Source organism: Natrix helvetica (genome assembly GCF_964273705.1).
Source record: "Natrix helvetica genome assembly, chromosome: 2".
NCBI lineage: Eukaryota > Metazoa > Chordata > Lepidosauria > Squamata > Natricidae > Natrix > Natrix helvetica.
The window spans coordinates 37,851,292-37,865,790 of NC_138552.1; the positions used below are offsets into that span (position 1 = coordinate 37,851,292).

Here is a 14,499-nt window from a genome sequence, read left to right on the forward strand (position 1 = left end):
GATACAATATAGAAATGTAGAAAGATATATGAAATTCCAACCTCACTTATAAAAGATAAGTGAATTGGAATTTCTATTATCCAAGAGCTGTATTAAACAACTATGCTATTTAATGCCTTGAATAATTTTTCTGCACCTGCCATTCCAATCAACATTTTAAGTTGTTGTTTAGAAAAAGTCAGCTATAATCACTCCTGCAACCTGAATTAAAGAGGTGAGATTAGTTGACGTATGTATGTATGTATGTATGTATGTATGTATGTATGTATGTGCTGTCTTTCAGCAGGACAGTAAGATTCAGTTTCAATCTGAAAATATTTTAGTTGAATGCTGCTTTTCTTTGATAGTATTTACATTCTCTTTTAACATACTTTCCTTATGATATTTTCCCAAACAAAGCTAATACGTTTCTCTGAGAAAGGTTGCACTTGTATGCTCAAAATGCATTACCTATAAAATAAATTTGGGAGAGATTTTCAAATAAAATGACATGTACTTAAGATTAGGTCCCTTTCTGCATCAGAATCTATTTTAAAAGAATGATACTAATCCCAGAACTTTTGTTTCCATATCCATATGATCCAACAAGAAAACATGAAGGTAACTACCCCTCCTACAAAAAGGTTGTACTTTGCATAATTGTGATGTTTTCAAATGCCACAGCCTGTCAGATGGAATCTCATATACCTATTTTGTTGGAAAATGAATACAGGTCACAAAAAATACAACTCCAATTTTTGCTTAGAATGTCAAGATTTTACAAATATTAAACTTTCAAAATTATTTAATTTTAAAGTGTATGGTTATCCAAAGGAAATTGCTGAACAAGATGATTGTCCTATATAAAAACTTAACTTTGTTATATAACTAAAATATTTATTAGTTAATATAAAGATGTATATTTAAAAAATTGGTTAATCACCTATGCAAAATAGAGCTCAATCCAATGTTCCATGTATGTGAATCTTTCTCCTTAACACAAACTATGCAAACGCTTCTTTAGGAATTGCTAAAAGGGAATTAAGAACTGATGTTCCTAGCGCTGAGATCACTAAACACATGATTTGGGTTCTGTAGAACCTGAATCCAAGTTCCTGCCTGCCAAAGGAGGAGATGGCTAGACTCTGGTTCCTTGTCCTTCCAAGTAGGTCATTACACATAAATGGTTAAGTGGCACCCTAGCATATAAAGCAATTTTTAATACATATGGATCTCTGAAAAACTGCATTTCATTAAACTGAGCTACACATGGAATTAAGGAAGTCATACCCGTTTACAGCATATTCATATTTAGGAAAATATCTCAGTGACAGAAATACAAATATTTTGAATTTAAAAAGTAAAAGATACTAATTTGATCTGTTATTTTAGAATAGGATCATCAACAGTGCACATGGTTTAACTACATTATAAGAATGTTCTCCAGCTTACAGTAGATAAAACTTTTCCTTAGTTTGCAATATACAAACTAGATTTTAGTTACTAATTTTACAAGAAAAATGTACAATAATAGCAATAAATATTTTAAAATGGTAAAAAAAAATTGTTGGTAAAATTAAAGTCATTCTAAGTATTCCAATTGATAATTTTGTCATATTCCTGAATTCGTTGTTTTATGTGAGAAAGTTTGTTCTTTAGATATTCACATCGTTCTTTCTTCTCCTGAAATGTGGGATCCTGAAATAGAAACGATTCAGTAAGTAAATTTACAATGTTCATCCCTTTGGGTTAAATGAGTAAGTAATCAAATATATGATTTACAACCACAATTTACCCAACATTTCTGTTGTTAAGTGAGACAATTGTTAAGTGAGTTGTGCTCCATTTTGTGACCTTTCATGACACAATTGTTCAATAAATAACTGCAGTTGTTAGATTAGTAATGTAGTTGTTAAGTGAAACTGGCTTCCCAATTATTTTTGCTTGTCAGAATTCTCAAAAAGTGATCCCATGACCCCAGAACACGGCTACATATGGACCAATTGCCAAGCATTCAAATGTTGATCACATGACCATGGGGATGTTACAATGGTCATAATTGTGAAAAAAGGAAATAAGCTAAAATCCTTAATCGTTCTTTCTTAACCTTTGATGTTCATTTCATACACAAAGTATATTATTTTATTTTATGCGAATGAAATCCCCATCTTATTGGGAGAGCACTTGATGCATAGGAAAGCTCAATTCTTGGCTCAAATATGTAATCCTGGCAGCCACTGTAGAAAATTCTTAAAATATGCTGTGATTTGGTTTGATATAACATACCTGGGGCACAGCAGAGCAGCCAAGCCGTTATTGGACAACTGGGGAAGTTATAACTTATATCTGATCAGGGGTGGGCTTCAAAAATTCCAGCGACGGGTTCTCTGCCTGGTTGCTGGGTAGGCGTGGCCATGATGGACGTGGCCTTGGCAGCCTCCTGCACCATGGGGGGGGGGCTTTTCCCCCTCCCCAGGCTCCGGAGACTTTCCTCAAACCTCTGGGAGTGCGAAAACTGCCTCCCCCCGGCTCCGAAGACCTTTCAGAGGCCCTTCAGGAACTTCCAGGAGACCTGTTTTTCCCTCTCCCCGAGCCTCCGTATGAGCCCTGCACTTACTTTGGATCCAAAACAGGCCATGTGGAGACTCCTGGGAGGGGAGGAGTAGGGTGGGAGGGGCAGGGCCAGCCAGGGTTGGGATTTGGAGGTTCTCCGAACCAGCCATAACATTAGCTACAGCTTCTCCTGAACCCGGGTGAACCTGTAGTATCCCACCTCCATCTGATGCTGAAATCCTGTCTCCATTTATCAGTAAATGGAGTAAAGACTAATCATTCCACTGATTTCAGTATGACAGGAATTTATAAAATCTATTTTACATTGAATAGGACAACAAGTACATCTGGTACAGTATAAACAATAGAATTACCATTAGGCATTTTTTCCAAACTTCTTTGAAGATGTCAAGAACTTAATTTGGAAACTACTTCATTCTAAATATGCTTTTACACCGGGCTAGGGCCATACGCAGATTGAATCAGGCAAGATCAGAACCAAAAGGACTGAGAGCAGATTGATCATTGCAATAGCAATGAACAGAGAAATTGGTCTTCCTGATGAGAAGCAAGTAGTTATTAGGAACTGTAGGATGCACATTTTGTAGAAAGATTCATAATGGTTGCATGTGATGTGTATATATCTGTGTGTGTGTGTGTGCATACACTCACATTCACACACACACACACACATCGGGCTTTAATTTTATAATCTGTCATTGCTGATTTCCTTTGCAATAATGGCTCTTTTAATATCAGCAACTGGTATAAATCCTAAAAGCTCATAGATCCCTGGTGGTGTTTTTAATATTTCTCTGGACATCAAAGTCATTGACAGCAATGAATACATAAATAAGACAATACTCACATTCTTTTTCTTTTTATACTGTTGGAGAACATTGGAGATTCTATCGTGTTCCTAATAAAGAAAAAATGTAAAATATCAATACATTTCATTTACTTATTAAATTTATAATATTCTTTATGTTTTTATTTTCTATTTTGTACAATGGTTTGTTCTATTAGTGTTTAACTATTTCTTGACTTTTTAACATTTCTACCTTCTGACACCAGAATGACTATAGCCAGTATACAATATTATAAACAATCAAAAACTTTGTAAGCAACAAAAAAGAATGAAAGGTCCCCAGAAAGAGCAGTATAACCTCTCCCCATGTAGCAACTGCAATTCCTTTCTTAAATTGGAAGCAAAATTAATAATTAAGAGAACATGACAGAAAGAGAGGGTTAAGATTATTAGTTGCTGCTGTCTCATTTAGATAAAGTTCTCTCATAAAAATCACACCAGCCTTTACTCTTATTCTAGCGTACACGGTTTGTTTGTAAGTGCTCGCACTGTTTGGAAAATGATTTTTTTAAAAAAAATTACTATTGTATTTGTGAAAAGTTATTAAACAAGGTAGGTACTTGAAGAGAAATATAGCAATAGGTCTCAATGCCACATGTGTTCTATTCTAACATTTAACTTGCTTATGGAAAAGTTTGAATGTCACCATAAAGAGATCACTTGCTCGTTTGATCAACTTTGATAACAATTGCATAACCACCGAGCTCTGTTAGAAGCATCTGTATCACAAACACCAAGAAAGTAGACCAGGCAATATAGTGATTAGTAGTTCCAATCAGAGATGGGAGTATCAGACCATCTTATTTGTCTCTTGAGAAACCTGCATGCGAGTCAAGAAGCAACAGTGAGATCTGGACACGGAACCACTGATTGGTTCAAAATTGGGAAAGGAATCCGGGCAGGCTGTATACTGTCGCCCTGCCTATTTAATTTATATGCAGAGCACATCATGAGAAAGGCAGGACTAGGTGAATCAAAAGTTGGAATGAAGATTGCCGGGAGAAATAACAACAACCTCAGATATGCAGATGATAGCACTCTAATGGCAGAAAGTGAAGAGGAATTAAAGAGCCTCTTGATGCAGGTGAAGGAGGAGAGTGCAAAAGTTGGCTTGAAACTCAACATTAAGAAAACTAAGATCATGGCATCCGGTCCTCTCAATTCCTGGCAAATAAATGGGGAAGAAATGGAGGTAGTGACAGATTTTGTTTTCCTGGGCTCCAAGATGGAGACTACAGCCAAGAAATTAAAAGACGCTTGCTCCTGGGGAGGAAAGCTATGGCAAATCTAAACAGCATACTAAAAAGCAGAGACATCACCCTGACAACAAAAGTGTGTATAGTCGAGGCTATGGTTTTCCCAGTTGCAATGTTTGGCTGTGAAAGTTGGACCATAAAAAAGGCTGAGCGCCAAAGAATTGAGGCCTTTGAACTATGGTGCTGGAGAAGACTCCTGCTATGCAAGGTGATCAAACCGGGCAGTCCTAGAGATCAACCCTGACTGCTCTTTAGAAGGTCAGATCCTGAAGATGAAACTCAAATACTGTGGCCACCACCCAATGAGAAGGAAAGACTCACTGGAGAAGAGCCTAATGCTGGGAAAGATTGAGGGCAAAAGAAGAAGGGGACAACAGAGAATGAGGTAGCTGGATGGAGTCACCGAAGCAGTAGGCGTGAGCTTAAATGGACCCCAGAGGATGGTAGAGGACAGGAAGGCCTAGAGGAATGTTGTCCATGGGGTCCCAATGGGTCGGACACGACTTCGCAACGAACAACAACATGTTCCAATCATTCTATTGTTAGATAATAGTGTAAAGTTATATAACAATCAGGGGTCCTCAAACTTTTAAAATGGGGCCAATTCACGGTCCCTCAGACCAGCTGAGTAGATGTGGCTAAGTGGTCATATGACTGGGTGGGTGTGGCTAGGTGGTCATGTAACTGGGTGCGCATGGTCAATATAGTAGTCTATTAAACAATACACACAAATTAAACTTTAATTTGTTATGCACCTTGGGGTGGAAAGCGAGTTAGTGAAGGAATGTGGCTGCTTTGGGGGGGGGGGCTGTGAGGGACGTCTATTTGTGTGTTTGTGAGTGTGTGTGTGTGTGTGTGTGTGTGTCTCGACTGGGGACGCTAAAAACGGGACTGTTTTTGGCAATCTTCGGCCTCTAGAACCATTCTGTCGCCCCAAAACAAGTCTGGTTTTGGCCTCCTGAGGCTTCCGCGCGTCCCGTTTTTGGTCTCCAGAAGGTGGGTGGGAGCCAGCAGGTAGGTGGGGCAATGTGGGCAGGGCAAACTCATGGCCCCACGCGGGCCGTATTAATGGCTTCAGCGGGCTGTATTTGGCCCCCGGGCCTTAGTTTGAGGACCCCTGTATAACAAGATCTTCTTTATGTCCTGTCTAACAAGTTATGTTATATTAATAAGAAATATAAAATATGTATTGCCTGCCAAAAATGAAGGGATTATCATGATTAGATCACTGATTAGGTAACATATCTTTCAATATACTTTTTTTACGTACTTTTGTACGTCGCCCCGAGTCCCTGTGGGGAGAGGGGGCGACTAATAAGTTCAAGTAATAAATAAATAAATAAATAAATATCTGCTTACAAATACAAACTTTAAATCCATACTTACCAGAGTATTTCCAGAATGCTGAGGAAGCTTCCTCATAAGTCCATCTAACTCATCAAATTTCTTCAAAACTGCATGAACTTCGGAAGACAGTTCTTTATATTCAGAAAACTGATCATTAAATACAGCTTTATAACGGTCTCTTTCCTCATTTGTCTGAATTGCTGGGTATTTTCTATAAGCAAACAGTTTCCAATCAGTGCTACATCAACAATTCAGTAAATTGTAAATATGTGTATTATGGAACACTGAAAATTTAACTTTAAAATGTGTAACATGGGAAATTCTTTACAGATTATTAAAAATTGCATCAATAAGGCTAAAATCCTTGTTTTCCTTAGCATAAAATTTTTGGATTGGAAAAATCAGGACAATCACTTATCTGGAAAACATTTGACGGAATGGACTGGATCAGATATTTTAAACATTCGGATAAGTTCATGGATTTGCACATCATATGATTAAAGTATGATCTGACAAAGTAACCATTGGTTAAACCCTAAGATATTTACAAAGTAATAGTCACATAAAGACTAAGACAAATCTAAACAAGCCACATTACAGTTTAATATGTCTGATTCCAAAGCTTAATAAAAATTAAAAATCAAAAGTGTACCTATTTTTTTTTTAAATAGGAAAGTTCTTCCAAGCTGTGGCATTACAACTAAAGCAACAAATGTCTCAGGAAGAGAGCAAGTTTGGTCTAGCGCAGCGATGGCGAACCTTTTTTGCCTCGCGTGCCATAAGTGGGGGGAGCGCAGGGGGGTTGTGTGCGGGAGTGCCGCACCCATAATGCAATGCATGACCCCCCAGTGCGCATGCGTGTACTACAGGTTCCCCCCCCATTTTTACGTGCTTTTTTCACCCTCCCCAGGCTCCAGACGCTTTATAGGAGCCTGGGGAGGGCGAAAACAGCCTCCCCCGCCCCCTCGGACGCCCTCCGGAGGCATCAGGGAAGCCTCCAGACAGTCCCTGAAGCCTTCGGAGCGCTCAAAACGATCCTCCGAGCAAATCAGAAGGGACTTCGGGTTTGCTCGGAGGATCGTTTTGAGTGCTCCGAAGGCTTCAGGGACCGTCCGGAGGCTTCCCTGACACCTTCAGAGCGCTCAAAATGACCCTCCGAACAAACCGGAAGTCACTTCCGGTTTGCTCGGAGGATCGTTTTGAGCGCTCCGAAGGCTTCAGGGACTGTCTGGAGGCTTCCCTGACGCCTCCGGAGGGCGTCCGGGGGGGTGTTTTTGCCCTCTCCAGGCTCTATAAGAGCCTGGGGAGGGTGAAAAATGGCTTTAAAAAAGGGTGAACTCAGCTGGCCAGCTCGTGCATGCGCGCATGCCAGCTGACAGGGCAGCGCCTTGTGTGCCCTGACAAATGGCTCCGCGTACCACCTGTGGCACGTGTGCCATAGGTTCGCCATCACTGGTCTAGCGGTTAAAGCACCAAGCTTGCGAGACTCTGAGTTCTAGTCCTGCCTCAGCCATGAAAATCAGCTGGCTGATCTTGTGCCAGTCACTAACTATCAGCCCAACACATCTCACAGGGTGATGGTTGTGAGAAAATAGGAGGATAAGGATGTATTGCATATGTACACTACTTCTGGGTTATTTATAAAAATAAAGGTGGAAAATAAAAGTAAATAAATAGTGAATAACAGACTAACCTTCATATAGTTACATTATATTTGTTGGATTTATATATTACATTTTTAAATCTTATAATGTGCCTTATTTATTTTTAATTTATTATTGGAATCAAGCCAGTGTGGTTTGGAAATTGTGGTTTAACGTAACGGTGATCTTAAACGCTGTTTGCATACTAAAAATACATATACTTACGCCAAGTAATCTGGCATCACTATTGGTTTAGGAATATGTCCTGCTGGTATATGGCCATTAAGTACTTCAGGCTTCAATTCTGTACTCTTCAGTGTCTTTATTGCTACTTTGGATGTGTCATTTTCATGATCTTCATACTATGTAAAAAGAATTTTTATTTTTTTTACTTTTGCACATGTTTGTATTAAGTAATTTAAAGTACAATTCTCTAGTGCTAGTTTATTGAAATGAACAATTGTGTTAGATACTCTAAATTCATTTGGACAAGAAATTTTGCAGCTAAAATAATACCCCTGGCATCTTGTATAATACTGTTGTTACAGAGGCTTAAGGTACTACCTAGTCACCTACCCCAAACTATCTCATTTGAACGACTTGGGAAACAAATGATACTTAAACTTTTGAAAACTTTCACGTTGCCTCTTAAAATATTTCATGATTTTCCATTGGGTTTTGCAGATGGCAATAACTGCAAGATACTGCTGTAAAAATTCAACATCAGGAAGGGAAATCATTAACTGGAAAATAAGGTGGTGTTAGTAGTAGAACACCAAATCAACATTTGTGAATTTTCACCAAAACAGATTTTTTTTCTTTGTAAGAATTAATATTTTTTCATGTCTTTTTTAAGCAGGCACTTTTGTGAGATAACTCAAATTCAGTAACAACAACATAAACAGAACATATGCAGTTCTGGTTCTTACCATTCTCTTTGGTGCAAATGATTGTGACTTCATCTAATAAAAGAAACAGAAATAACAGTATTAAATGTATACATTCAGACTGTAACTGCTGATAATGCTATTATGCAAATTCATTTCATTTTGTATTGACAGAATATAGATTATAGTGGTGTATATGCCTTTTTTAAACTCTGCAGAGGATTGACATGAAAGCAAATTATCTTCCAAAAACAGATGGTACTTTAGTCTGCTAATAGAAAAATATTTTTATTTAGGCAGACTTTTGAAATGTTAACTGGGTTTTTTCCATTTTATTTATTATTACATTTATTTGCTGCCCAACTCAAGGATCAAGGCTACCCTGAGTGGTTTTATTGTTGTTTTAATGCATGTTTTGTTTTAACCACAAATTTTCTATTTTTTTATATTTATTATCCAGTGCTGCAAGGAGTGATTTCCATAAAGCTTTACCTACATAGGAATTGAGGAAATTGACATAATAATTGAATGCTTGTACACGGAAATTAAAATGGTTGGAAATCTTTTGATAGCAAGCTTATGGATATCACTTTCTAAAACTAGAGAATAATTCCACACAAAAAAAAACAAGTTGTGAGACACTACATGAAAACTCACATAATCAATAAATATGGCTTATGTTTATAGTTCTATTTTAAAACATCTTTGGTTTCAACTACAACTCTTGGCTAAGAACTCATATATAAAGCAACAATGGCAAGTTTACTAGAAAAATCCAGTTACTTTATCTACTTGGTTCTGAAGGTACTTATATTTTGCTTTCATATATCAATGCAGATAATTCATTTTTTATTTTATTTTGCAGATTACCCTAAAATAACATTTGAAGGATTGCTATGGGAAGAAGCAATTGCAAAGGAAATCTTTTCTGCCTTTCCCTAATCCACACATTACAAAAAGAAACTTTTCTAGGGATCTGCAATGATTGAAAATGTTCCTTAACTTTCTAAAAACTCTATTTCTCCCTAGCAGTCTTTGTTTGATACACTTTTTTTCTGAATCTTAAGAGAGAAAAAAATGAAGGAAATAAGCTTTATGGAAACAATATACTCCATCATTCATTTAGAAACACACATAAAGTACAGCTTTGTGGCTGTGCTTGAAATTTACCCGCTCTTCCATGAACTCTCTGTGTCTCCGTGCAGCTTCATGTCTCCATAATTTTAAGCAAACTATTGCACCGATGAGATATATAATCATTGTTACAAACAAAAAAATAATTCCTGCTGTCTGTCCACCTTCTATACGGCAAAAAGCAGCATTCAATGGTGTATTAAATAATGAATATGAGCAAAGTCCTCCTCTGTTTGCATCATTTACATAGACAATAGCAGCTGACATATATAAAATAAACAAGGCCACATTGATTCCAAATTCAGTTAAAGGCCACCAGTGGGAATCCAGAAGAATAGTTCTGTAGTACATTGACATACCAAGAACTAGAAGTATGATAGTCACTATCCAAACAAGTGCTGCTACAACAAGAACAAAAGGAGTTTTGGGTCCGCTATAATAATAACCACCATACATGCTGTTTGCACCATAGCCATATGGTTGTGAAAAGCCATACATGTTGTACCACTCATTGTCTTTGTGAATGTAAGCTGTAATACAGGCAAATACAGCTGCACCTAAGAGCAGTTCAACAACAGCCAAGATTCTAAGCAATCCTGCCCAAGATTTCATGTAGGAATATCTCAGGTTAAAAGCTTCTACTTTCTCACTGTACGTCAGAGCCTGAGTATGCCTTCCCAGAGAGCCATATGGATCTGCAGGGAGAATATCTTCAGCTTCTTTTCGTGAATTGTAAGTCCCTCCTGATCCTCCATATGGATCTTGATAAGAACTTGGTGTTGAAATATGGTCTGCTTTCACTGGAGTAAGTGTTGGAGATGATGGTGGAGAACATTGAGTTCCATCTGAAATGGCAGATACTGGCTTATTCCATTCTGGATCACTTCGTTTTCCTTTGAAGAAGTTTTTCCATGAATCAGGAATGAATTTTCTCACTGGTTTGAGATCAGGCATTTCAGGCGACTCTTCATCATCACTTGGATAAAATTCAGGTCCAAATGGTGGCTGTAATGGAAGAGGTGGTGGCAAAGGTTCCGAATTTAATATCTCCTCAGCATCTTCTGGGGAATCCACATATACTTTATCATAATGGACAGAACGACTTTGCTTCCCACTTCTCTGCTCCAGTGATGTATTCCTTGAAGACATTTGTGACCTCTTCCCCTATTTCAGAAATAATAAAATATTATTTTATTAATTTTTATTGATATTTTTATTTGTAATAAAATATTTTTATTAATAATTTTAAAAACCCTGCAAATTGGGGACAAATAGTTCAAGTGAAGGTTTAAAAAAAGGAAAGCCAACTAAATTTCTGCACTCAGAGCCAGGGGGTGGGGGAAATCTAACATGCAATTATTGAGCTATAAATCCTCTTCCATAGTAAGGCAGTTCGGACCTGCCAAGACACTTGGATTGCTTTAAGTTTGATATTGGGTTTCTCATAATGCTTGAAGCGTCCATGAAACCACAACAATAAAGTGTGATGCCTCATCAGTCAAAGTCCAGACTGTTACACTGTGATGCTTGGATCGTTTGAGAGAATCCAAAATATATAAACAGGAAAAAGCAACACAGTGGCCATAATTTAGAAAATAAAACAAGGTCCACAAGCTCTAATTCCGGAGTATTGCAGTGATTTTCAACGTGGGCTACATATGACCCTATATATGACCCTCCCCAGATGTCATGCCATATTTCTAAACGTTTGCCCTCATTATTTGATTAATAAACTGTGGACAGAAAACCAAACTAAACCTCCCCACCCCCAACCCCAGCTAATGACCAGATCAACTAGCAACTCTGAAGGGTTTATAGAGAGGTAGATAAGAAAAAAAAAAGATTTGAGAAATCCTGCCCTTATCCACAGGTTGTTGAGCAAAGTTTGTGCTGCCTAAAGAGAGGGAGAGGGAAGGGGGAAAGACTGGAGATACCCCACACATACGTAGCTACTACTTTCCAGCATCAAAGTGCACTTTAACATCTACAACCTTAGACCTACATAACCCATTCAACTTATCGGGCCTTACTTCCAAAGAAATATTCACGGGATGTCACCAGGAGCGCCCGAGAAACACGAATTCTCACCCAATTCCGCACTGCTTTCCGTTTCCCCCCCTTTTAGTCTTGCGCGTATTGCCGCTACCACACCTTGCGCCCGCTCCGCCCTCACTCCAAAGCCCCGAGCCCCGATCCCGCCAGCCTCGCCCGATCCGTTACTGCTGGGACCGGATTTGCCTCCCAACTCCCCCCCCTCCCCACCACAAACAGACAACGAAGCGCCCCACTCACTCTTTCAGACAAAAAGGGCGGTCAGAAATCTATCCCGCTACGGACGGAGGCGCAACGGCCCGAAGAACAATCCCGTTTCCGTCTCCCTTTCCCGGAGGCGTTACTTTCGGGGGCGTCTCAGCCGCAACCCATCGTTCCGCCCATCTGGTCATGCGCGAAGTCCTTCGGGCTGCAAAGGCTGCCCTCCCTACCTGCCTCGCTCGCCACAGGTAGGCCTGGGTAGGGCGACTGGTGGCTTGCTTCCGCTCTCTGCGCTGCGCTCCCGGCGGCATCCTCCCGTCCCTTCCAAATCGTAATCGGCGTTGTGATTTTACACCGCGGGGAAGGAATCTGTTTCGAAGGACGTCGTCCCAAGTTTCAAAAGGAATGAAAACAAAAACCCTCGACTGCTAGGGCAGGACAGCTTTGCCGGCAAATGTGGATAAAGACTTGGGTTACTACCAGCCGGACATAATGAGCAGTTGGCAAGAAATGTGAAGTGGAATAGGATACAGAATAGTCTCACCCAAGTGTCTCCAACTTCGTGGAAGTTTATTTAAATGGTTGCCGTTGCAGATCCAGTTGGTTTGGTGGTAGGAAACAGAGGGTTTTAAAAAAGATTTAATTTGACGTTTTAGAGAGAGAGCATAAAACATTTAAAAATAAATAAAATTCTAATAAGTAAACCAAGGAAATGACAGACATTAGTTTTTCCAATCTATTATTACTTATGAATTATAGACTGTGTTCTCTCTCTCATTTAAAAGATTAAAAATGTCAAATTTGGAGCCAAGGAGCTGTTTTGAGGCCAATTATTGGTGCAAAGCAGTACCTATCACAGGAAAAAAAAAGTAAAGACATTTTTTCAATCGAAATGTCAAGTAAGGTAGGCTGGCTGTCTTCAGTGCATGGGCAGATAACAGCCGTGGTAAGTGATTTGCCTACTTTTGTCTGGTGCTGTAGCATCTCTGCTACATCACTTACAGTTCATTTTATGCAGCAAAGAAGTGCTTTGCCAAAAAGTAGCTTGAAATAAAATGCCTTATTGAGACATTCCATAGACCTAGCAGTCAGTCATAAAATACATGTTTTGCAGATAGCAAACTGATAAAACTTAAGCAATTAGTGCATCTGAAAGTATTCTTGCTAATACAGATTACAGCGGAGGCAGATACTTTCCTTCATACACTGTGAAGGAGTTGTGTCAATGTCAGCCATGAATATTACGACCACATGTGTCTAATTAAAACTGATTTATTGCTCACGCCTATGCAAAGGATTCTTCTCAACTAATGGTTAGTTGGTGCAAGATAAAGATTAATGGAATTGGAGAGAGGGGGGTTGAACTTAATCTGTTGTGGATCTGTAGAGATTTTAGGCTGATTGCTCTTTTAACTTCACTCCGTTTCTGCCATTCCCCTTCCTACAGTTAAGTCTATGGTAGCAACAAACTCAGATGTCTACTCTGCCCCCACATCTACACAATCAGCATTTAGAGTATCTTCAATGTTGTTCAATCAATTGAAAGAGAAAGCCCAGGGAAAAACCTGTGAGATCTTATAGGAAATTAAAAGTAAAGAAAAAGAATTAAAGAAATCACCTACAAAGATAAATATTCTAAATCAAATTAAACTTTTTCAGCACCAATTATCTATATACAGCTGGAAAACCAGAGAATAAATTGAACCAGCTTAAACAAAAGAACTTTGAACATGCTAATAAACTAAGCAGGGTGGTTGGCTTATAAATTAAAGAAGGAAAGAGAGATGATTCTGAAACTTCAGGAGGGTGATAGTGATAACAGACACCTTGGCAATACAAAAAAAACCCATCTACATTACTCCCATCTGTATAGAAGATCTGATATCTCTTTGTAAAAAAATACAAAGCAGAACTTGCCATGCCTTACAAACATGCAAAATCAACTTATGAATGGATCAGTGTCTAGGCTAGAGATGTGGGAATAGACACCAGGGCTCAAATGAGACAAGCTATAAAGAAATCATTGGTTATAAATTAAGAGATGAAGTTAATAAATTATACATGTGATGAAGATTGGAAATCACTTCTTTATAAGAGCTGTGGTGGTGCAGTGGTTAGAATGCAGTACTGCAGGCTACTTCTGCTGATTGCCGGCTGCCAGCAGCTTGGTAGTTCGATTCTCACCGGCTCCAGGTTAACTCAGCCTTCCATCCTTCCAAGGTTGGTAAATGAAGACCCACATTGTTGGGGGCAATATTGTGACTCTGTAAACCACTTAGAGAGGACTATAAAGCACTGTGAAGTGGTATATACGTCTAAGTGCTATTCCTATATGTTTATTTTCTATTTCTTTATTATCCTTTCTTCCTTCCTCCCTCCTTTCTAATAAATTATATTATTTTTACTATTGAAATTCTAATATTTAATACAATTATTAAAATAACTTATCAGTAAAAATAAATGATTTGAAAATAAAGTTCAACAATTAACTTTACAAAATATTAAAAACTTAGTTATTGTCGTAAATCAGTGTTAATACTTTTCAAGTTACAATTGTCCAAACCACATGAAATAAAACA

General features: G+C 38.5%; 1 protein-coding gene across 5 annotated transcripts; it reads right to left on the bottom strand.

Moving 5' to 3' along the window:
• Nucleotides 1-1,182: 1,182 nt before the first annotated feature.
• On the bottom strand, nt 1,183-12,564 carry MARVELD2 (MARVEL domain containing 2). 5 transcript variants are annotated; one of them, XM_081945196.1, is made up of 7 exons: nt 11,956-12,564; nt 9,704-10,823; nt 8,576-8,608; nt 7,872-8,008; nt 6,043-6,214; nt 3,401-3,451; nt 1,183-1,677 (listed from the first exon to the last, which is right to left on the bottom strand). In XM_081945196.1, the coding sequence occupies exons 2-7, from the start codon at nt 10,814-10,816 to the stop codon at nt 1,567-1,569; spliced, it is 1,617 nt and encodes a 538-aa protein (XP_081801322.1). In that variant the 5' UTR covers nt 10,817-10,823; nt 11,956-12,564; the 3' UTR covers nt 1,183-1,566. The 5 variants fall into 5 exon arrangements, with proteins under 5 accessions (XP_081801322.1, XP_081801320.1, XP_081801319.1 ...); XM_081945194.1 differs by lacking the exon at nt 11,956-12,564 and adding an exon at nt 11,756-11,842 and having other exon boundaries at nt 9,704-10,831; XM_081945193.1 differs by lacking the exon at nt 11,956-12,564 and adding an exon at nt 11,670-11,753 and having other exon boundaries at nt 9,704-10,831.
• Between the last annotated feature and the right edge of the window lie 1,935 nt (nt 12,565-14,499).